At 41.8% G+C, this 22148-nt stretch overlaps 1 protein-coding gene across 5 annotated transcripts in view; it reads right to left on the reverse strand.

Annotated features, from left to right (window-relative positions):
* The window catches only part of USP34 (ubiquitin specific peptidase 34), a 305275-nt gene that overhangs the window by 90051 nt on the left and 193076 nt on the right, over positions 1-22148 (reverse strand). For 4 of the 5 annotated variants that reach the window (XM_077486073.1, XM_077486074.1, XM_077486071.1 and 1 more), the window contains 4 exons: positions 21732-21852; positions 21478-21661; positions 17010-17173; positions 9562-9627 (listed from right to left, as the gene is read on the reverse strand). In XM_077486073.1, coding sequence (XP_077342199.1) covers positions 9562-9627; positions 17010-17173; positions 21478-21661; positions 21732-21852 — 535 coding nt within the window. The remainder of the gene's footprint in view (positions 1-9561; positions 9628-17009; positions 17174-21477; positions 21662-21731; positions 21853-22148) is intronic. The other variant, XM_077486072.1, reaches the window with a different exon arrangement.

Genomic DNA, 22148 nt, shown 5'->3' on the forward strand with positions numbered 1-22148 from the left:
CCCCCGATCCCCCCCCGCCCCCCCTCCCCCCCCAGTCACAGTGTCACTGATTGCATTGATCATTTCTTTACTGATCAATGCATTCAGTGTCAGTTGTGACAGTAAAAACTGTCAGGACAGTTAGTGTTAGGTCCAGGGTAGCCCCCTATCACCCCCCAATAAAGATTTAACCCCCTGATTGCCCCTAGAGTTAACCCTTTCACCCCCTTTTGCCAGTGTCACTAAGCGATCATTTTTCTGATCGCTGCATGTGTCGCTAGTGTCGCTAGGTAGCTAGTTATTTTTTTAGGTTCACCGCCAGGTTTTTATATCGCTAGGTACCCCGATATACTACCCAATAATGTTTTTAACCCCCTGATTGCCGCTAGTTAACCCTTTCACCCCCTTTTGCCAGTGTCACTAAGCGATCGTTTTTCTGATCGCTGCATTAGTGTCGCTACAGTCGCTAGGTAGCTAGTTATTTTTTTAGGTTCACCGCCAGGTTTTTATAGCGCTAGGTACCCCGATATACTACCCAATAATGTTTTTAACCCCCTGATTGCCGCTAGTTAACCCTTTCACCCCCTTTTGCCAGTGTCACTAAGCGATCATTTTTCTGATCGCTGCATGTGTCGCTAGGTAGCTAGTTATTTTTTTAGGTTCACCGCCAGGTTTTTATATCGCTAGGTACCCCGATATACTACCCAATAATGTTTTTAACCCCCTGATTGCCGCTAGTTAACCCTTTCACCCCCTTTTGCCAGTGTCACTAAGCGATCGTTTTTCTGATCGCTGCATTAGTGTCGCTACAGTCGCTAGGTAGCTAGTTATTTTTTTAGGTTCACCGCCAGGTTTTTATAGCGCTAGGTACCCCGATATACTACCCAATAATGGTTTTAACCCCCTGATTTCCGCTAGTTAACCCTTTCACCCCCTTTTGCCAGTGTCACTAAGCGATAATTTTTCTGAACGCTGCATCAGTGTCGCTAGGTAGCTAGTTATTTTTTTAGGTTTACCGCCAGGTTTTTATAGCGCTAGGTACCCCGATATACTACCCAATAATGGTTTTAACCCCCTGATTGCTGCTAGTTAACCCTTTCACCCCCTTTCACCAGCGATCACAGTATAAGTGTCACTGGTGACGCTGGTTAGCCAGTTATTTAGGTTCCCCGTCAGGTTTTTATATAGCGCCAGGGACCCCCATATACTACCTAATAAAAATTTGAACCACCTGATTGCCCCTAGTTAACCCTTTCACCACTGATCACCGTATAAGTGTTACGGGTGACTCTGGTTAGTTTGTTTTTTATAGCATTTTATATTCAAATCCGGAAGGCAGTGCTTCGTTTTCGGGGTCCCGTACGTGGCTAGGCTCCCAAAAAGTCCCCCACATGTGGTATCCCCGTACTCGGGAGAAGCAGCAGAATTTATTTTGGGGTGTAATTTGACTTCTGCCCATAGCATGTGTGAGCAATATATCATTTAGTGACAACTTTTTGTAAAAAATTTTTTTTTTTTTTTTTTGTCATTATTCAATCCCTTAGGACAAAAAAAATAAATATTCAATGGGCTCAACATACCCATCAGCAATTTCCTTGGGGTGTCTACTTTCCAAAATGGGGTCATTTGGGGGGGATTTGTACTGCCCTGCCATTTTAGCACCTCAAGAAATGAGATCGGCAGTCATAAATTAAAAGCTGTGTAAATTCCAGAAAATGTACTCTAGTTTGTAGACGCTATAACTTTTGCGCAAACCAAAAAATATTCGCTTATTGACATTTTTTTTACTAAAGACATGTGGCTGAATAAATTTTGCCCTCAATGTATGACTAAAATTTAGTTTATTCGATTTTTCTTATAACAAAAAGAAGAAAATATCTTTTTTTTTCAAAATTTTCGCTCTTTTTCCATTTATATCGCAAAAAAAAAAAATCGCAGAGGCAATCAAATACCATCAAAAGAAAGCTCTATTTGTGGGAAGAAAAGGACGCAAATTTCGTTTGGGTGCAATATTGCATGACCGCGCAATTACCAGTTAAAGCAGCGCAGTGCGAAATTGCAAAAAGACCTCTGGTCCTTAAGGTATTTATTGGTCCGAGGCTGAAGTGGTTAAGCTTCCCTCCAACCACTTTGCATATTTTATATTTACTGCGATTCTGTACTTGCCCATAATGCTGCTGAAATCTCCCTCAACCGAGTCTGGCCGCAACTATTTTTACTGTGGGCAGCTGAAGCTGCTGCTTGTTCACTTCCTGAATTTACACACAGAGGCACACCTCCAGCTCTGCAGTTTTTATTGGCCCTCTTATGACTCATCCCTCCCATCCTTCTGAGAAAACTCTCACAAGAGTGAGAGAGAGTGATGCATGTCAAATGCCTAGGCTTTGTTCCAGACAAGAAAAAGGAAGTGGGCCTTATAAGGTATTTTCTGGCAGAAAAAAAAAGTTTTACTATCCAAAGTTAAAAAAGGGCAGACGATTTAAGATGTTAAAGTGGTTGTAAACCCTTACATGGTTTAGGAGATATTTGCCAAAACACAGGCGCCGTAGACAGCTGCGTGCAGGCACACTGAGCGGCGATATACCGCAAATGGCGGCTCCCGTGCGCATGCGCGGGAGTGACGTAATCGCGGCTTCGTCGAATGACAGCGGCGGAGCAGCGAGACCAACCAAGAAAATGGAGGTTCCGGACTACAGGGGACAACTGTGACTTCGCTGGCTCCTGTGTCAGGTAAGTGACACATAATGGACTACTATGCGATGCATAGTAGTCCATTATGCTTTACCTTTGCAGGGAACCAAAAAGAGGAAGTAAACTCATCAGGGTTGAAAAAATGACTGAAGTTCCGCTTTAAAGATGAACACTAGGCAGCTGTGATGCCGAGTGTCTCAGAAGTAAAGATGGACAGAGATTCACCAAACTGGACAGCTGTGTCTAAAAATTGTCGAATTATTCCAGGTTAAATGTTCAACGTAAAATTGCAGAGTTTAAATTAGGGTTGCACTGATACTAGTATTGGCGCCGAGCATTTGCGCGAGTCTAATCCGATACCTGGGCAGCCTCAAATGTTATCGGTGTGGTGGTAGGGGAGTTACAATTACAAGCACCGATTTCCCTTTGTGGCTTTCAATAAAGCAGCTGACAGCAACTTCTTCTCAGCGATTGTAACTGCCCCCACCGCCACACTGATCAACTCTGATGTCCCCTGTATCCTCCTCTGGGTCCCCTTCTGCATCCTCCCTGTCGCAATCTGTCAGGATGGAGAGTGGAGGAAGGAGCCGGTAAATATGTAATTTACCGGCTCCTTCCTTTTCTGAATGAGCAGTCAGCGATCACTGACTGTCCATTCATAATTGAGTATGGCGTTTACGATGGCTCCGTTTATGAATGAACAGGAGCGTCCGTCTCCTGTCCATTCATCTTGAGGCTACAGAGAAAGGAACTAGGGAATCTGTGTGCTCAGTCCCCTTCCCTGTCTCAAAGGGGAGACATCAAGGGTTCATTTAGACCGCTGATAACTAACCAAGGCCACCCTACCCCAAAAGAGGGCTGATAAAAATAAAAATAAAGAATTCAACTTTTTTTTTTCCATTGGGTACTATCAGTCTTAAAAAAATGGTATCGGTGCAACCCTACTTTAAAAATATATTCATCTACAGTGCATAATATTCTCAAAATATTCAGAAAATATGGAGAACCCTCTGTGTGCAAGGGACAAAATGGAAATGCAACACTGGATGCCTGTGATCTTTGGGCCCTCAGACAGCACTACATTAAAAATTAGGCATGATTCTGTGATGGACATCCTTGCATGGGCTCCAAAATCCTTACAAAAATCACTGGTTTGTGAACGCCGTTCACTGTGCCATCCAAAAATGCAAGTTAAAGCTCTAACAAGCAAAGAAGAAGCCACCTCTGAACATGACCCAGAAAGACTGCCATAAAGTGGTCTATTGCAAAGTGAAAAACTGTTCTGTGGACAAATCAAAATTTGACATTTTTAAGGTTAAAAAGGAGAGGGACCTTCTGGTTTCCTATTAATGCTCAGTTCAAAAGCATGCATCTCTGATGGTATCTGTAGTCGAGACCTTTTCATAAATTTTAAACGTTTGGCGCATCTTGAAATAACCGACCCAGGACAGTTGAGCAATTCGATTCCTATATCAGGCAGGAATGGGACAACATTCCTCTCCCAAAGCAAATCGAAAACAGAACAAGTCAGTGCCAACAATGTAAGAAAACCAACTGCGTGCAATAGGCATAGATACAGTGCCTTGCGAAAGTATTCGGCCCCCTTGAACTTTTCAACCTTTTGCCACATTTCAGGCTTCAAACAAAGATATAAAATAAAATTTTTTTGTGAAGAATCACCAACAAGTGGGACACAATTGTGAAGTGGAACGAACTCTATTGGATAATTTAAACTTTTTTAGCAAATAAAAAACTGAAAAGTGGTGCGTGCAAAATTATTCGACCCCTTTACTTTCAGTACAGCAAACTCAATCCAGAAGTTCAGCAAGGATCTCTGAATGATCCAATGTTGTCCTAAATGACTGATGGTGATAAATAGAATCCACCTCTGTGTAATCAAGTCTCTGCATAAATGCACCTGCTCTGTGATAGTCTCAGGGTTCTGTTGAAAGCGCAGAGAGCATCATGAAGACCAAGGAACACACCAGGCAGGTCCGTAATACTGTTGTGGAGAAGTTTAAAGCCGGATTTGGATACAAAAAGATTTCCCAAGCTTTAAACATCCCAAGGAGCACTGTGCAAGCGATCATTTTGAAATGGAAGGAGTATCAGACCACTGCAAATCTACCAAGACCTGGCCGTCCCTCTAAACTTTCAGCTCAGACAAGGAGAAGACTGATCAGAGATGCAGCCAAGAGGCCCATGATCACTCTGGATGAACTGTAGAGAACTACAGCTGAGGTGGGAGAGTCTGTCCATAGGACAACAATCAGTCGTACACTGCACAAATCTGGCCTTTATGGAAGAGTGGCAAGAAGAAAGCCATTTCTCAAAGATATCCATAAAAAGTCTCGTCTAAAGTTTGCCACAAGCCACCTGGGAGACACACCAAACATGTGGAAGAAGGTGCTCTGGTCAGATGAAACCAAAATCCAACTTTTTGCCCACAATGCAAAACGATATGTTTGGCGTAAAAGCAACAGAGCTCATTACCCTCAACACACCATCCCCACTGTCAAACATGGTGGTGGCAGCATCATGGTTTGGGCCTGCTTTTCTTCAGCAGGGACAGGGAAGATGGTTAAAATTGAGGGGAAGATGGATGCAGCCAAATACAGGACCATTCTGGATGAAAACCTGTTGGAGTCTGCAAAAGACCTGAAACTGGGACAGAGATTTATCTTCCAACAAGACAATGATCCCAAACATACAGCAAAATCTACAAAGGAATGGTTCACAAATAAATGTATCCAGGTGTTAGAATGGCCAAGTCAAAGTACAGACCTGAATCCAATCGAGAATCTGTGGAAAGAGCTGAAAACTGGTGTTCACAAACGGTCTCCATCCAACCTCACTGAGCTCGAGCTGTTTTGCAAGGAAGAATGGGCAAGAATTTCAGTCTCTCGATTTGTAAAACTGATAGACATACCCCAAGCGACTTGCAGCTGTAATCGCAGCAAAAGGTGGCTCTACAAAGTATTAACGCAAGGGGGCCGAATAATTTTGCCCGACCCACTTTTCATTTTTATTAGTTAAAAAAGTTTCAAAAATCCAATAGATTTCGTTCCACTTCACAATTGTGTCCCACTTGTTGGTGATTCTTCACAAAAAATGAAATTATTATATCTTTAGGTTTGAAGCCTGAAATGTGGGAAAAGGTCGAAAAGTTCAAGGGGGCCGAATACTTTCGCAAGGCACTGTATACAATACACCCATAAAGCAATATAACAATAATTGCAGCTCTCTGTAGTTGTAATACGTGTATACTTCACACAAAACACCAATGCAAATATTAGTGTCCTTAAATAAAAAGGAAGTACTAAAAAATTCTAAATGTTAATGGTTCAATGGATGTATAGCCACATTGCCAGTGCAAAATCCAGTGAATCAATGAATAATCCAAGCGTAGCTTGTTAAACCTTCACCATAAAAGTAAAAACTGCCCGCTGTGATGTGCCTTCTCCATCTAGGAAGATTGCGCGCACGCGCGCGCACGCACGCACGCACGCACACACACACACACACACACACACACCAGAAAGTAATGTGGTTTATGGACAGAACAGCAAAAAGCACTCGTTACTCACAATATCTCTCCCTCCAAGGGTGCATCTCTCCAATCCTTTAATAATGCTTGTAAATGGAGAACTCTCTCCCCCCCCCCCCCCCCAAAGGTGCATTGCTCAGTTCCATCAAGGGTTAAGACCAGCACTCACATCCAAAAGGAACCACCAGCAACAAGATAGTGCAGGGTTTTAATGGTGACTCAAGCATGCATAAACATTAAAAAAAACATTCTTAAAAATAAAATACAAAGCTAATACAAATATCGATGTCGCTACTCACACTTGCATAAGGGGTTGCCACTCCAGGAGGGCGACCTCTGGCAGATTAGCTCATTTTAGCTAATCTGCAAAACATACAAATGTAGTTTCAGGGGTGGACAGGCAAAAAATCTGACTAATGATCCCATGAAGCTACAAGCACTTCCATGGCAGGAACCCCGTTCCTTGAGACAAACCTGCATAGTTTGTTTTTAAGTTAGATACTTACAATTGGCATTGACAGGGTGCCAAAGACTCAACGGGCTAGCATCTGTCGTAACGATCTTCCAAGAATTTTTTTAATTTTTTAAATTTTTTTTTACAGCCAAGTGCAGGCCTACATTTTCCCACAACAGAATAGAGTATTTGAGGGGTCTGGAGTAAAAATGGGATTTCCTCAAAAAGGAGAGACTTACTTCATCCAGGACTCTCTTGCAAAAGCTAAGAGTCAGTTAACTCCTGAGCTGCAGAGCATCATTCTGGGATTTAAGAGCCTGAAATATTCTGGCTTGAGCCGAGTATTTTTCTCATTAGATGGTCAATTAACTGTATCACAATTAAAGGAATAATGCACACAAAAGTATAGCACCTGGGACCTGCACTGTGGTGAACACCCAAGAGGCCAAATGGCATGGCCATGATCTGAAAGTGCAGGGGACTACAGCAAAGCTTAAACACTGGTGCGCTGGAAAAATGGGTGCATGCATTTACATGTCCTTGATATCCACAGAAGCCAGGGCTAACAGTAGACCCATGCAGGAGATGAGAAACCGCCAGCAGCCCATTACAACTATAGCTTAAAGTAGTCAGGATGGAGAGCGGGACAGCCAGCGAAAAACAGAGCTCTAGAGAGAGCTTAAAACCATTAGTTGGGTCCTTAAAGACAGGTGCATCCTCCACCAGAATGGCAGTTGGTTTACTAAGACAGGAAACTGTGGGATCCACAGTGGGGTTAGACAACACGTATAAGGCTAATAGGCACTTGAGGGAAGCAAACACATTGTTAGGGTGTTTCTAATCTCTGTAGCGCAAGACCAGAAAAGCTGGTGCTTTGGGAAACGCTTTGTTGTCTTAGGGGCTCTAAAGGACCCATAACTGAGAACAGCACTTGTAAAAGCAACAGGCTGTTCCTCTTGTTTTAGCATGGTGAACAGTGCATTAATAGAAGCTGAAGCAGTCCATTTTATTTTCAGAGGAATAGCTAAAGACTGCAGCACTTCATAGGAAAGTGTGTTCAGAAAGAACGATCTCAGAAGCCTCAGCAGGTCAGATACAGAAACTGCAGGGGAAGGTACAGGAGCATATACAGGAGTCAGCAAATAACTGAGTGATTTGGAAGATAAAGATATGCATGTATATAATAAAGATCTCAGCCAAGAGGGAAAAGGAGCTGGCTACACCCCACAGAGCTAGGGAAGATTTCCTCCTGAGATGGGATAGACCCTAGGCTCAAAGGGCCCGATGAGTCCAGGCTGCAGACATCAGCTGTACCAGTGGGAGCACTGCAAGCAGCACTGAAGCGGTTAGTAGAGTGTAAGCTAGAAGCAATGAGAGCACAGCTCTGATTGGATGTACAGGATTCAATCTCAGTCTGCTAAAAGTGGCTTATTGCTGAAATAGCCATGTCCTTTAAACTGCTATTTTAATTATTGCAATTGAATGGAATCTATCATGGCCATTTATTGTTGCCTTTGTAGTAATAGGTAGGGAATAAGGTTTTATCCCAATAATCTGGTTAACTCATTTTGTATAGTTCTTTAAATGTGCATACTAGAGCTGCACAATTGTTAAAAAATCGCGATCTCGATTCAACTTCCCTGACAATCTCTATTGCAGAGTTTGCCGATTCTTTCATATAAGTGGAGAGTCTTATTTGCTCACTCAGCTGTCAAAAGAAAACATCCAGGCAGTCTGCTAAGTTTTAATATGAAACTTAACTAATTCTTCCTTCTCAAATCAAAGGGAAACCTCTGTGTGTGTGTAAAAAAAAAAAAAAAAAAAAAAAAAAAAAAAACAGGCAGTCTACCAAGTTTTTAACAATGTGTAAATGCAGGAAGTTTAAACACTTAAAGTCTAAAATCTTTTTCTGACACTTGTTTAAGTTAAAATCAATATTTTTTGCTAGAAATTACTTGGAACCCCCAAACGTTATATATAATTTTAGCAGAAACCCTAGGAAATAAAACGCCAATTGCTGCTATAATTTATGTTATACTGTATTTGCTCAGCAGTCTTTGAAACACAATTCTTGGGGGGAAAAATACACTTCAATGAATAAAAAAAAATTTAAAAAAATTTAAAAAAAACAGTAAAGTTCGGCCAATTTTTTTTTGTTTTAATGTGAAAGATGATGTTAAGCCACGAGAATCTTGATCTATCTTCTAAGCAAAAAAAATTGTGATTCTCATTAGCCAGAATCGTGCAGCTCTAGTGCATACTAATACGATCTCTTGGATAACATAAGAGTCCTGTTTTTTGGAGATTTGCATCAGTCATAGGCAAAGATTCTATTAAAAAAAGTAATGGATATCCTCATATCCGCAATAAGGTGGAGCTTTCCAAAAACAGGAGCAACAGTGACTGAACTTTAAAGCTGAAGTCCAGGTATGATTTTTATTGCACACTTACATGGTCAGCCTCCTCAGCAGTCCAAGCTAAACCAATCACTTAAATAGACTGCACTACTATAGTAACAGCAGCAATTTTCCAGGTCCTGCGCTTAGTGGCTTCCACTCTGCACACTGACCATAGTATATGAATACAAATAGTTCTTTGGACAAGGTGAAGATCATGACGTTATCCCCTCCACCTCATCCAGAGAATGCCTTGTATTCATAGAAAAAAAAAAATACAGGCATTCTATTACTGGTGGCAGTGCCATTTTGTACAGGACCCAGAAGATTACAGCTATTACTGTGATAATGCCAAATACTACCTACAATGATTATCAGCTTCCCTAGCTAGTCCTCAGGTATGAAATCTGTAATAAATAAATAAATATATACCTGGAGTTCAGCTTTAAAAGAAGTTAATAAACAATATACTAGAGTACAACAAGGAGACTTACCATTAAATAAGTAAACATTTTCTGGAGTTCCAGCAGGGTGGTTTTATGTTTAATATCATCTGAATACTGCAAGAAAGGTTTGAAATATGTTTAAACAGTTGAACAACCAGATGCTTTAACCCTACTTTAGGACACATTCAAGTAAATGTAAACAGTAAGCAAGTCAAAATTTACAATTTAATAAGGGGAAATAGGCATTCTTAATGTTTTTTTCCAATTATTGAGCAGAAAGCTCAATTGAAATTTACGTGAAAAGTTTATAGAGAAATTCATGGTGCTGCAAAGCACTGACTTCTGTGTCTTGTCTTTCTTATGCAGCTGCAGTGCCAGTAGAAATGCCTCTGCTGATGGCTGCAGAAACACACACTCTTACTTTGTGTAAAATTAGCAGTCTATCTACAATGGTTCAACAAGCCCCCCTACCTCAGATAGAACTAAAAAGTCTGTAATGTGTCCCATTCACTTTCCTGCCCAAGAGTGTGCTGATGTAGACCTGTAGTTCTGACTAAAGCTGAACTAAAATGGTCAGCAGGGACTGGCCAAATTTTGTTCAGCATATAGCTATCATCACGTTACATGGACAGCCACACATTGAACAGATAATAAAGCATGCTCACTGAGTCTGTAAAGCTTAGTGTGTGAAAGAATGCTTTAATACTGCTGCTAAGAAATTGCAAACACCCTTCCATTACCATTTTAGCATGAGCGTGTTTCTACAAATTAAAAAAAATGTTTTAATAAAAATTACAAAAAATTATTAACAATAGCGTTTAGGCTGCCAATTTCAGGTGACTGGACAGGTCCCCTCCTAGGTAATACCACTCCCCAACAGAAAACATTTGTTTTATTAGCAAGCCATAAGCCACAAAAGAAAAGAAAAAGGGATGGGATCTCCGTGTCCTGTGATGTACTCCAAGAAAATGATTTTACAGGTTAAAAAATAAACTAATTTTCTTCATCATACATCATAGGACAAAGAGGATTTTCGGATCGATAGGGATTTCTCCAAGGACTGAACGTGTACCATAGCACCAAGCCAAAAGGCCCCAAATAACCAAAACAGAATAAATCAGTTAGAACCTTATGCAGCAGCCTGCAAAACACAATGCCCAAAGGTAGCCTCCTCCACAGTGGCTCTAACATCCACTTGGTAAAACTTGATCAAAGTATGAACCGAAGACCAGGTAGCAGCTTTACAAACGTGAGCTACCAAAGCCTGATGAAGAATAGCTCAGGAGGCAGTGACACTCCTGGTAGAAAGAGCCCTTACTAAAAAAGGTGGGACTTTTCCTTTTAAACAGTACAGTACGTTTGAAAAACAAGCTGGGGGATTCATCTGGATATGGTAGATTTGAAGGCTGTTTGACCCTTCTTTGGGCCCAAAGGAGGCACAAAGAGGGAATCAGACTGACCAATAGCAGCTGTCAACTTCAGGCAACACCTGACACCATGAACCACATCAAGAGGCTTGTCTGCCTATGACTGAGGCCTAGAATAGATGGACGGTTACAAAGTCCTGGTCGAGTTGAAAAGAAGAAACCACCTTGGGGAAAGAAAAAAAAAAAAGGACAGCCGAGGAACAGTTTCCGACACTCAGAGGTGAAGTAATGGAAACAAGACAATAACCTTTCACGTAAAGACCAAACAAATATCCTGGATAGGGTCAAATGGAGATTTTCGCAATACAGATACTAGATTAGGGACACATGGAATCAAAAGTCTCCTAAGCAATGGGACAAAGCCTAACACCTTGAACAAAGGCATGCACCAAAGATCGTGAAGCATTCTCAGAAAAAAGGGCCGCCAATGCTGAAATTTTAATCCACTCCAGACTTGACAAAAGCCAGCATATAGCCAACCACATACATGTATGAGTGTATGAAAATCCCAAGCCTCACACCAGGAAAAATAAGTCTTCCAACTTCTTGTAAAACCTCTGGAACTCGCTTTCCTAGCTGTCAGCAGGGTAGGAAAGACTAAATCAGAGACATCTCGGTCCTAGGACCCCGGCTTTAACAGCCATGGCGATAAAGCCAGCAACTGTAAAGAAAGAGGGGAGAATGGACTTTGTAACGGGTCAGGTCAGACTGGAAGAGTCCAGGGGGGTCTCCATTGATATGTTCACAATATCGGTATATAAGCTTCTCCTGTGTCAAGCTGGGACTATCAAGATTACCAAATTCCTTCCACTCTAATCCTGTAAAGTAGAAGCAAAAGTTGCACGGTGGAAGGTATAATAATAATAATTATATATATATATATATATATATATATATATTTTTTTTTTTTTTTTTTTTTAAAGAAAACTGGTCTCATGGTGCCACCAGAGCATCCAATGCGAATGCTTGAGGATCCCTGGTTCTGGAGACAAAGCCGTTTTAGACGGAACCCGTATGCAAGAAAATCCATATCTGGGGTTCCCCTTCACTGAAATTGTTCCTCAAATACCTCTGGGTGAAGAGCCTACTCCCCCAAAGATAGTGGTCATCGGCTAGGAAAGTTTGCCTACTAATTTTACACACCTGGAATGTGTATGGCAAACACTGAAACATAAGAGTTCTGCCCAAATCAGTATGAGCTCTACTGCATGGACTGTGATGATTTACATATGCCACTGCTGTGACACTGATTAAACACTCACACAGGGAAACCTATACGTAACTTTACCAAGGGTTCAGGGTGAGGCAATCACCCTCAGTTCCAAGATGTTGATGGGCAACAACCTCTCCTGTAGAGACCAAGTCCCCTAGACCAAAAGTTGGTCTAGGATTCCCTCCCCTTCCTGGAATGAAACTAGGCAAAGGACACAGCCTTCAATAAGGCTACCATCTTTCCCAGAAACCATGCAAAATGAAACCAGGAATAACTATTTTGAGCAAGCCTACCTGTGTCCTGAGTAAGACATTTGTTCGGAAGGAGGATCACTTTTGCCTGGACAGTGTCTGGGATTATGATTAGTTTTTCCAGTCTCTGGGCTGGGATCAAGGCAGACATCTGAAAATCTAGAACTAAGAACCACTGTGAACCTTACAGAAGTGGTTCTCAACCGGGGGGGGGGGGAATCGGGACCCCCGTCGGGCGTCGAATGACGTTTTGCCAGGGGTCACAGAATCCTGGGCTTTTCCTGAAGCCCGCACCGCTCACCCAGCCTTTTCGCGGCCACCCAGCTGGTCTGCTCCTGAAGACCACAGACGCCCACTCAGTCTTTGCAGCTGCCCATTCAGTTCATGGCCTGGCTGGAGGGCAGAGACTAGAGGTCAGCTAACTAGTGAGGAATGTGAAGTGGAAGGGGCTGAAGAAGGCCCCCTCTCTTGATTTCATCATAGGTGTCACTGCTGCAAGATACCACAAAGTCGGAGACACAGTAAGACCCAAGACACAGTGAGCAACACTACCTGTGATTATAGTTGCCATTAAAAGTCCCCACTACAGTTCTCAGATCAGCAGATGACCTTGATCAAGAGCACCTAAGTTGGCTCAGCCCAACTCCCCACCAGCACTGCCACTCATCCCAACTCCCCACCAGCACTGCCAAAAGAGGGGGAGGATGAAAAAGAGAGAAAGAATAATAGAAAGAACAAGAACGTCGGCTAGAGAGAGGGGTGGGGGAATAAAACAAAAAAACATGTTAGGGAAGAAAGCGATAAAAGGGAAAGAAAGGAGAACAAAGAGTGGTACATCCTAAAATGTACTATAAGGACTTTTAATACTGTATGTGTGGAAGGGACTTAGGGAGCATTAAATGTGCGTGGTTTAGGGGCGCAAATTACTTGTCTTGCCTGGGGTGCTGACAACCCAAGCTACGAAAATTATTTTACTGTTAGGGGTCCCTGCAACTTGGGAAATTTTATGAAGGGGGTCACGGCACTAGTAAGGTTGAGAAACCTTGCTTTACAGAGTGTGTATTGTGTGAGTCACATGGGACTCAAAGTGGATTTCTCCTGCAGAAGGTGGTCATCCATGTACCCTATTGGTAGGAATCCCCTTTGAGCGCAAGGGTCCCAAAACTAGAGCCAGGGCCTTTGTCCCTCTGGGACAGGCCGAATGGCAGGGCCACCGACTGGAAAGGAAAGTCCCTCCACCACCAACCTCAGAACCCCTTGGTGAGGTTGAAAAATTGGAACATGTAAATAAGCATAATTGATATTCACTGGCACCAGAAAGTTTAATTGATGTAGAGAAGCCACTACAGACTGTACACATTCCATCCGTAATTTTCTGTACCATTAGACACTTCTAGAGTCTCTTGAGATCCAATATAGGACCAACATATCAGTTTGGTTCTGGAACAGTAAAGAGGTTTGAGTAGAAACTGTGAAGCTTCTCGTCCTCAAGGCAGATTAATCACTCCTCGAGATAAGATGAGAAACATTTGAAAGCATGAAGTGTGGATGGGGAAGGCTCCGAAAAGCCACCTTGTAACCATAAGTCACAATTTTGCAGACCCATTTGCCAGCATTGTCCCCCCAGCCTTAACTCCATGAAGGCCTGTAAACCTCCCCCTAACAGAAGAGAGTGTGGTCCCCTTTCATTGTTATGAGGACTTGTCCCCTGGTTTAGAGGGTTTCTTAATTGCAAGCATGGCCTTCTTTGTAAGCGCTAGTAGAGTATTCTTACCCAGAGTCACGTCCTGGACATAATTATCCAAAGTCAGACCAATTCATCATTCCGCTTGAAAGGGCAAACATCCTACGCACTTCTGGCAAGGTAAAACCGCTGACCCACACTTCAGTCATAAGATCATGCATATGTGCACCAACAGGAATCCCAGGCGAGAAGGAAGTTGCTGCATGTACTTCAAGACATCCACTGAAAACCCAAGAGCATGTGGAAAATCCTCCAGATTTCTGCTCGATTGAGTTTTTTTTTTTTTTTTTTTTTATGTTTGAATGGTGTGGTGGAACTTATATGCAATACCATATCAATGACCCAGAGGCACCATCCCATCTAAAACATGTAAAGGAAAACTCCAAATAAATATACGTGGGACTTTGTGCCAACTGGGAGATTGCATATGTGTAAGTAACACGTGTGACATGTGTAAGCATATAAAAAAAATATTACTTTTAAACAGAGTTCATAAAAATTGTCACTCATCAACGGATCAGTCACAAGGTATACATTGAAAACAGTCTTAAGATTCATGCAGGCAAGGTCAAGTCCGGCCTAGAACAACATATTGGTCTATGCATTTCGTGGACACTGCCGCTTCTTTAGGATCAAGGATGCCAAATCAGGCTTGATCATCACAAATGTATGCACTCCAAAACTAAAGTAATGCAATAAAATCCAAGTATACAGACAAATCATATAAATCAACATGTTATAGACAAAAATATATAAATTGTGGCACCAAAAAATAATACAATCAATACTTATATCAATACATAATCAAATAAATCTATCAGTTGATTCACTTCACAGCTAAAATTTCTTAAACTTGTAAAAGTTTACATTCCATACTTGACAAATAAAGTTATATATGCTGCACTATGAGAGCCTTCTCCCTGTTTCCACTATCTGCTTTATGATCGAGCTGTCTGTGAAGAGCACGATCTGAATTGGATGGATGGGTTAAGCAAAGAAGTGTTGGGTCTCTGATATAGAAGGACTGACTTGTTGAGATCCTGGGATCAGTCACACACGTGATCCCTTTATAAGAGGGTGTGGGTCTGGTATGCATATCACCTGCCTTTGGTGCTGTGGTCACTGAATCTGCAGATTCACTTGATGACAATTATTTCTTCAACTTGTAAAAGTCTTGATTTATGCAATTGTATACTTTATTATATAGTATTTTCATTTTACAGCACGTACATTGTGACAATCAAGTCTACTGCATTGGCATCCTTGGTCCTGAAAAAGCAGTATCTCCAGGAAACGCTTAGAACTTATGTTAATCTAAGACGCACTTGACCTCACCTGCCACAATCTTGAGAGTAATTTTCTTTAACGTGTACATTGTGACTGATCCATTCATGAGACACATTTTTTATTAAGGATATGTTTAAATAAAAGTAATATATGTTGCTTTTATGTGTTGGTGTTATTTACACATATGGAATCTCCGAGTTGGCACAATCGGAGTCTTATGCATAAGTTAGGATTCGTCTTTCACATCACCTGACGAGCCCAGACCTTGAGGTTCTGGGACACGCCTGCTGGTGCAATAGCTGGTTGTAGAACTGCTACCAGAGTAAAAGGAGACTTTGATTTGCACCTCCAGGTGTTTGCCCGATGCATCCGTAAACACTGGTAAGTCATTTACTGAGTATGTGAGGGTCTTTAGATAAAAACCTACCAAAGGCAAACTCCATCTTTTCGAGAACTCACTCTTCATGCATGGGGTATTATTAAGCAGACCTTTTTGATCAAACGCCTTGTCATGAGTTTTACATACAAAACATTTCACGCAATGCCATAACACCAATCCTTAAACCTTTGGAGAAAAGGACTTTGGAAGTAGTAACTTCAAATTAGTAATAACTACTTCCTCAAGAAGATTCAAAGGCTTTTTGAGCCCGGGATAAACTCTGAACCTGGAATAGCTAAGAGGGCACTGTGCCAGTAAGCACCAGTGTGTTGGTTTCCACACTGAGAAATTCCTATGATCTTTTTGTCAGCACCCTGACCCCACAGGGAATTGGCGTAGCCCTTAAAACCTTGCTGTGATCAGTAGTCCCACAGTAGACACAACGGAGCTGCTGTGACCTGTGGTCCTCTCCAGGAATGCTCAAATGGGCTCCTTTTAAAGAGCCTGCTGCCCAGCGGTCCTCTGCTCTGTGACCTGTAGTCCCAAAGAAACTGTTCATAATGTTCATACGACAGTGTACTGGGAGCCCTGCTTTACTCCACACGAAAAATAGAATAGCAAGATGGCTGCCAGCATCTAGCTCCCTGTCCCCTTGTGACATCACCGGCCATATGCTTGCATATGCCTACAGCTCAGCAGTCTTGAGGGAATGAAGGGAGTGGAGAGATTCCCTCCACCTGGGATTGCTGCCCTGGACCTGCACAGCACCCTATCAGTCTGAGGCACAAAATCTAATTGTGCAGGGTCCAGTGCCAAACAGCAACATTACAGGCATCCCGCTTATCTGAGCTGGGGCCAGGTACCACTCCCCTGAGCATTAAAAAGTCGTAGGAAAATGGATCCGGATAATGCCAGTCTCCTAATCTCAGATGGAATCATTGAGAAGTTAGCTATATTTGTGCAGAGAGCTGCACAGGAAGGCCATTACTAACTGAATCCTTTCCTGTTGAGGAGGGGGTTATACCTAGGAGGGGGCTGTTTTTTTAGCCAATGCCAAATTACCTAAAAGGTGGCAGTAGATCCTTATGGATATGAAACACCTCTGTCTCATGTCCATCCACTGTTTATTATTGCACTTAGTGATGCTTATTAACAATTCTGTATTATACCTAGGAATATTACTATATTAATATACCTTAGCAGTAAAGATGGCTTGCCTGGCCGCTGGTATCATGTACAATTGCTGAATGGTAGATGCGAGATAACAGGTAGCTCCAAGATTTGTGAGTCCAACAAACCTGCACTCCGCTCGCACATCATCATGTGGCCAGTAGTCCCACTTGTAAGGAGCATGGGAAGCTGTAGTGTAATATGAACAATAAGACATTGTAGAACAGACAGCTGTTCACCTACTGCACAAAAAGAGCTATGCTACGGACATCATTGTCCATGTACATTAATCAAACACATCATTCAATAGCATAAATATACAATAATGTTTGACCAATGAAGAATGCATGTCTAGAAAGCATATAAAATGTACATTTAGTATACTGTATTTTACAGGAAGTATCCTGTCATCCAACCCTTTACACAAAGTGGGAACAGGAGCTAAGATACAGCATTTTGGATAACTCGCTGCACAAATATTTCCAGATGAGAACACCTGTTTCAAGCTTTGGCATACATATCTTCAGGTGATACAGGTGTAGTTTAAGATATGAGTAAGCATTTCTAAAAACCAGGCAAATCTTTTGCTTTTTTTTTAGCCGGTAAAGTTTGAAACCAAGTTTTTATTGCTGCCGTGTGCACAATTGATATTTCTATGCTTTTCTAGAAAACATTTTTAACATTTTATGGAAAACAATGGCTTGCAGAAGTTTAATACAATTCTCTGATTTCCAGCCTGACATTTTTGCCTGAGTAAGGAGGCAAGGCTTTCCAACTGGCAAACTGCAGAAACTAGAGAAAATGAGTTACACACAAGATTCATCTCACTTGAGGCAAAACAACGGACTTGCTACATGGTCTGTCAACTGCGCTAGTAAACAAATTGCCTACAATAATATATAAACTCTCTAAAACTGGCAAATAACTGTACTGAAAGAACTAGAAATGGAGGTTCGCATGCCCATGTCCAATGGCCAATGAGAGAGACAAAAGAAAGAAAAAAAATCATCCTTTGTTGATAGAAAAGTATATCAAAGGAGAAAGAGAAAGCAAAAAAGTATGTGAACACTTATAGGATGGAAAGCTTATTAACTCTGTAGGGCAGCAGACAATAGAAAGATGCACCAGTAGTGCATCTTTTTTAGCCTGCCCTTATGAATATAGGATTATCAGATAGTCACTATCTGCTAGTAAGCCTCCCTCTTACAAACAATCTGACTGGCCAATTACGGTGGGATGGTGCCTAGCAACCAAGCCACTCGGTCTCAGTCAAAACGATCTTGCTATGGGGGCACCAGAGACGCAGCTCCGCGTGTCTATTCAGACACGGAGCCATGGTTCGGCTCCGCCACCTCTGTCCTTCAAGGTTAATCAACTGATTGACAACAGCGGGAGCCAATGGCACCCCTGCTGTGTCTCAGACAATAAGAAGGCAGAGTCCCGGACTGCCGAGGCCCTCGTACACATCGCTGGATAGAGATGGGGTTCAGGTAAGTATAAGGGGGGCTTGCTACACACAGAAGGCGTTTTTACCTTCATGCATTAAGTTAAAAAAAAAAGTCTGCCTTTACAACTACTTTAATTCTGCAATGTTCTTATATTAAACAAAGCTACCCTCCTTACAACCAAACCACACCAACCTGTTTTTTCAAAATTTATGATATCAGTGATGTTTAAGGTGCCAAATAACTGTCCAACCAAACTATTCTAAATGGATACTTGTGAGTGCTGAGGTAACTAGCCCAAAGTATCAGAACAGGATTTAACTGCTTCCTGCCCGCCATAATCAGGATTAGGGGTGCAGCTACAGTCATGATCCTGGTTTCATTTTTCTCAGCTGGCGACGAGCTTTCATGTAGTAGTGATCCGAGTGGCTCTACAGCGACCCGATCAATTTAACGGGGAGCATAAAGGGGCCTCTCCTCCAACCGCTGATTTAAAGCTCTCCTGTGCATTCGGGGAGCCTGGGACCTCTGTGACCAGTCAGGTCTGGTAAACACAGAGGGAAGGAAGGTACCCAACACCCTCCCATGATGTAAGAAACTGGAAGCATCTGATAAAACCTAACTCGGTTTGATCAGATGCTTTTGAGGGCGGAGGAGAGATATGGTGTCTAATAGTAAAAAGAGCACCTGATCACTGCCCATGATATCATAGATGTTTTTCATCCCTTGCATTTAGGGTTGCAACGATACAACTTTTTTAAGACAGAGTACAAGTACCGATACTTTTTTTTAATGTCATGCGACAGTAGCACCGATGAGGCGTAGATTTTTAGCAGTTTATTTTTATTAATGTTTTTTTACCATTTTTTTTTTTTTTTACAATATATTTTTTTGTTGCAATGCTTTCTTGGGTGGACAAAGACATGCTTTTTTTATTTTTATAATTTTACTTTTAAATATTAAAATTTTTCATGGGGGGGGGGGGGGTTTGGTTAGATATCACCCCTGACATCCCCCCTTTGAGACAGAGAAAGGGACTGAGGACAGAGATTCCCCAGTCCCTTTCACTGCAGCCTCAGCTGCACTAAAGATGAATGGTCATGAGACAGCGGCTCCTCTCCATTCATAAACTGAAGCATCGTAAACACAGTTGACAATGTTTTAGTTAAGAACAGAGTCAGTGATTATTGACTGCATTCGGAAAAGGAAGGAGCCGGTAAATGACTGATTTACCGGCTCCTTCCTCCGCTCTCCATCCTGACAGATCTGGGGGAGCAGAGGACATGGAGGGGGACACGGGACAGTCGGGGATGAACGGTGGGGCCCGTTACAGGCACCGATCTCCCTATATAGATTTCAATAAAGCAGCTGAAGGCTGTGGGAGGAGGAGGAGCGTCTGTCAGCTGCTTTATTGAAATCTATACAGGGAGACTGGTGCTTGTAACTCCCTCACCACCGCACCAATCACCCCTGACTGCCCAGGTAATGGATTAGGCATCGGAGCATTTGCATGAGTACAAGTACTCATGCAAATGCTCGCTATTGGCACAGATACTGGTATCGGTGCAACCCTACTTGCGATAGAAAAAAAAAATGATCTTAAAAAAAAAAAAAAAAAAAATTGAAGGCACCCCTTACCTCTTGCACAAATGTAAATGCATATGTAGGTCCATGTGAACAGTAATTTGACCACATGTGAGGTATCGTCAGAGTGAGAGCAATAAATCTAGCTGCGTGTGTAACTCATAAAGGCTTTTAAAGCATTGCCTATGGATAATTTAATGTACCATAGTTTGATGCCATTTCACAGGGGTGGATACAGGCTTGACAGGTTAGGTATCCATTTTCTTACCGTAGCATTAAAAAAATGGGTATTGCGTTGTGTTTGTGTACAAAAAAATTCATTGTGTATTTTTTCCTGAAAATTTGTGTTTGATAAACCATTGCGCAAATATTGTGCGACATAAAAATTTGCAATAGCAATCATTTTATTCTCCAAAGCCCATATTTTTAGAAAATGTATGTTTGGGGGGGGTGTCTAGGCCCATCTCCCCACTGGGGCACTAGCTGCTTTTAACTCCTGCTAGCAGCCAAATAAAGGGTTAAAATCACCCACAAAACACTGCTGCCAAGTGCTTTGCAGACGCTTTGGCAGCAGCGCCCACTGATTCCAATGGCAGGGGCGGTCAAGGAGCGGTGTGTATACACTGCTCCCGCACCGCCTGAAAGATACTGCTTGTGGGACTTTTTTTTTTTTTTTTTTTAAGTCCTGCAAGTGCACCACCCCAGTGTGAAAGCACTCGGGCTCTCACACTGGGGTGGTGTTTTTCAGGAGCTTTACAGGTGCTATTTTTAGCCCAAAAGCATCTGCAAAATGCCCGAGTGTGAGAGGGGTCTAAGTGTTTTCTAGCAAAAATAAATAAAAAATGCAGATGTATGTATGCAATAAATGATAGAATTGGCCTGTGTTTGAAATGGTTAAGCATCAAAATAAAACCACTGCCTTTGTTAGAACAATCTCAGTGAGCTACAGTTTCAGATGACATTGCCAGAAGGAAGCAGGAAGAGAAGCTTTAAAATCAATTTTTTTAAATGGCTCACAAATTAGGGATACCAGAACACCTCTCCTAACCCTCTTCCTGCATCTTTCTTATAACAGCACATGAGGTCTTTAAAGTAGAACTAAAGGCAAAACTTAATTTTTTTAGTTTTGGACAGAGTGTAAAGTGATTAGAACATCTGCCAGTTATTTACGTTGTCTGCGTCCTTGTTAAGGAGATTCATCCATTCTATTTCAAATGGGGACACTAGTTCTTGGGTCCCCAAGGTATTCCATTAATTTGCACTTCCTGCTTGGCTATGGGACAGGAAGTACAGGGAAATCCCAGCAATGGGACACAGATGGTGAAAAGAATCTGGCAGGGGTTAAACCACCATTTTACTCTATCCAAATAAAAAAAAAAAGAATTTTTCCTATAGTTCTACTTTAACTTAATTTGCCCAGAAAGCAGTAGCACAGAATTGAAAAGCTAATAAACTGGCTCTTACACTGCATGTGCTGTGCCATAACCCAATTGTGTAATAGTCTGTAGTTCTCCACTGAGCCTTTCACCATCTCCACCAATAGGTCATATGCTGCAGCTCTGGAAGAATGCGATTTACATTTGGGCTGCCGTCTGTCCTTAAGACTGGGTAGCATGAAGAGGAGATTGAAAACATCTCTAAGGAATTCCTGAAAAACAAAAATCCTGTTAGACTTTGACAAGTGAAAAGATTTAGACACAATTAATTTGTAATCCTACCTGCCCTTCCCTTGAAAATTTGAAAGGGGGCTTGTGTTTGATGACACTGGTTGCAAGTCTGAGGAGTCCTGTCATACCATCATCTTCTACATTACCATCTTGGTAGTCAAGAATTTCTCTGCTAAAATATAACAAAACAAAGAAAAAAAAAGTATATAATTGTACATAGCTTTATAAAGGGCTCATTTTATAAAATACATATACATCCTATGGCCTAGAACCCATTGTTTTGAGTTTAAAGGGTTAGTCCACCTTTAAAAAAAAAAAAAAAAAAAAAAACATTTTCAGGGGAAAATGGGACTTAAAGAACTGCAGTATCTAAAAAGAAAAAAAAAAAAAAAATATGTTTCCCCTTCATTTGACTCACTTGCAGTGAAACAACTTCTGCTTTGCAGAAATTCAAAAGCTACACTGACA

Source organism: Lithobates pipiens, unplaced genomic scaffold, assembly GCF_037356315.1.
Source record: "Lithobates pipiens isolate NorthernLeopardFrog02 unplaced genomic scaffold, aLitPip1_a1.2 Scaffold_18, whole genome shotgun sequence".
In the NCBI taxonomy this organism is placed as follows: Eukaryota; Metazoa; Chordata; class Amphibia; order Anura; family Ranidae; genus Lithobates; species Lithobates pipiens.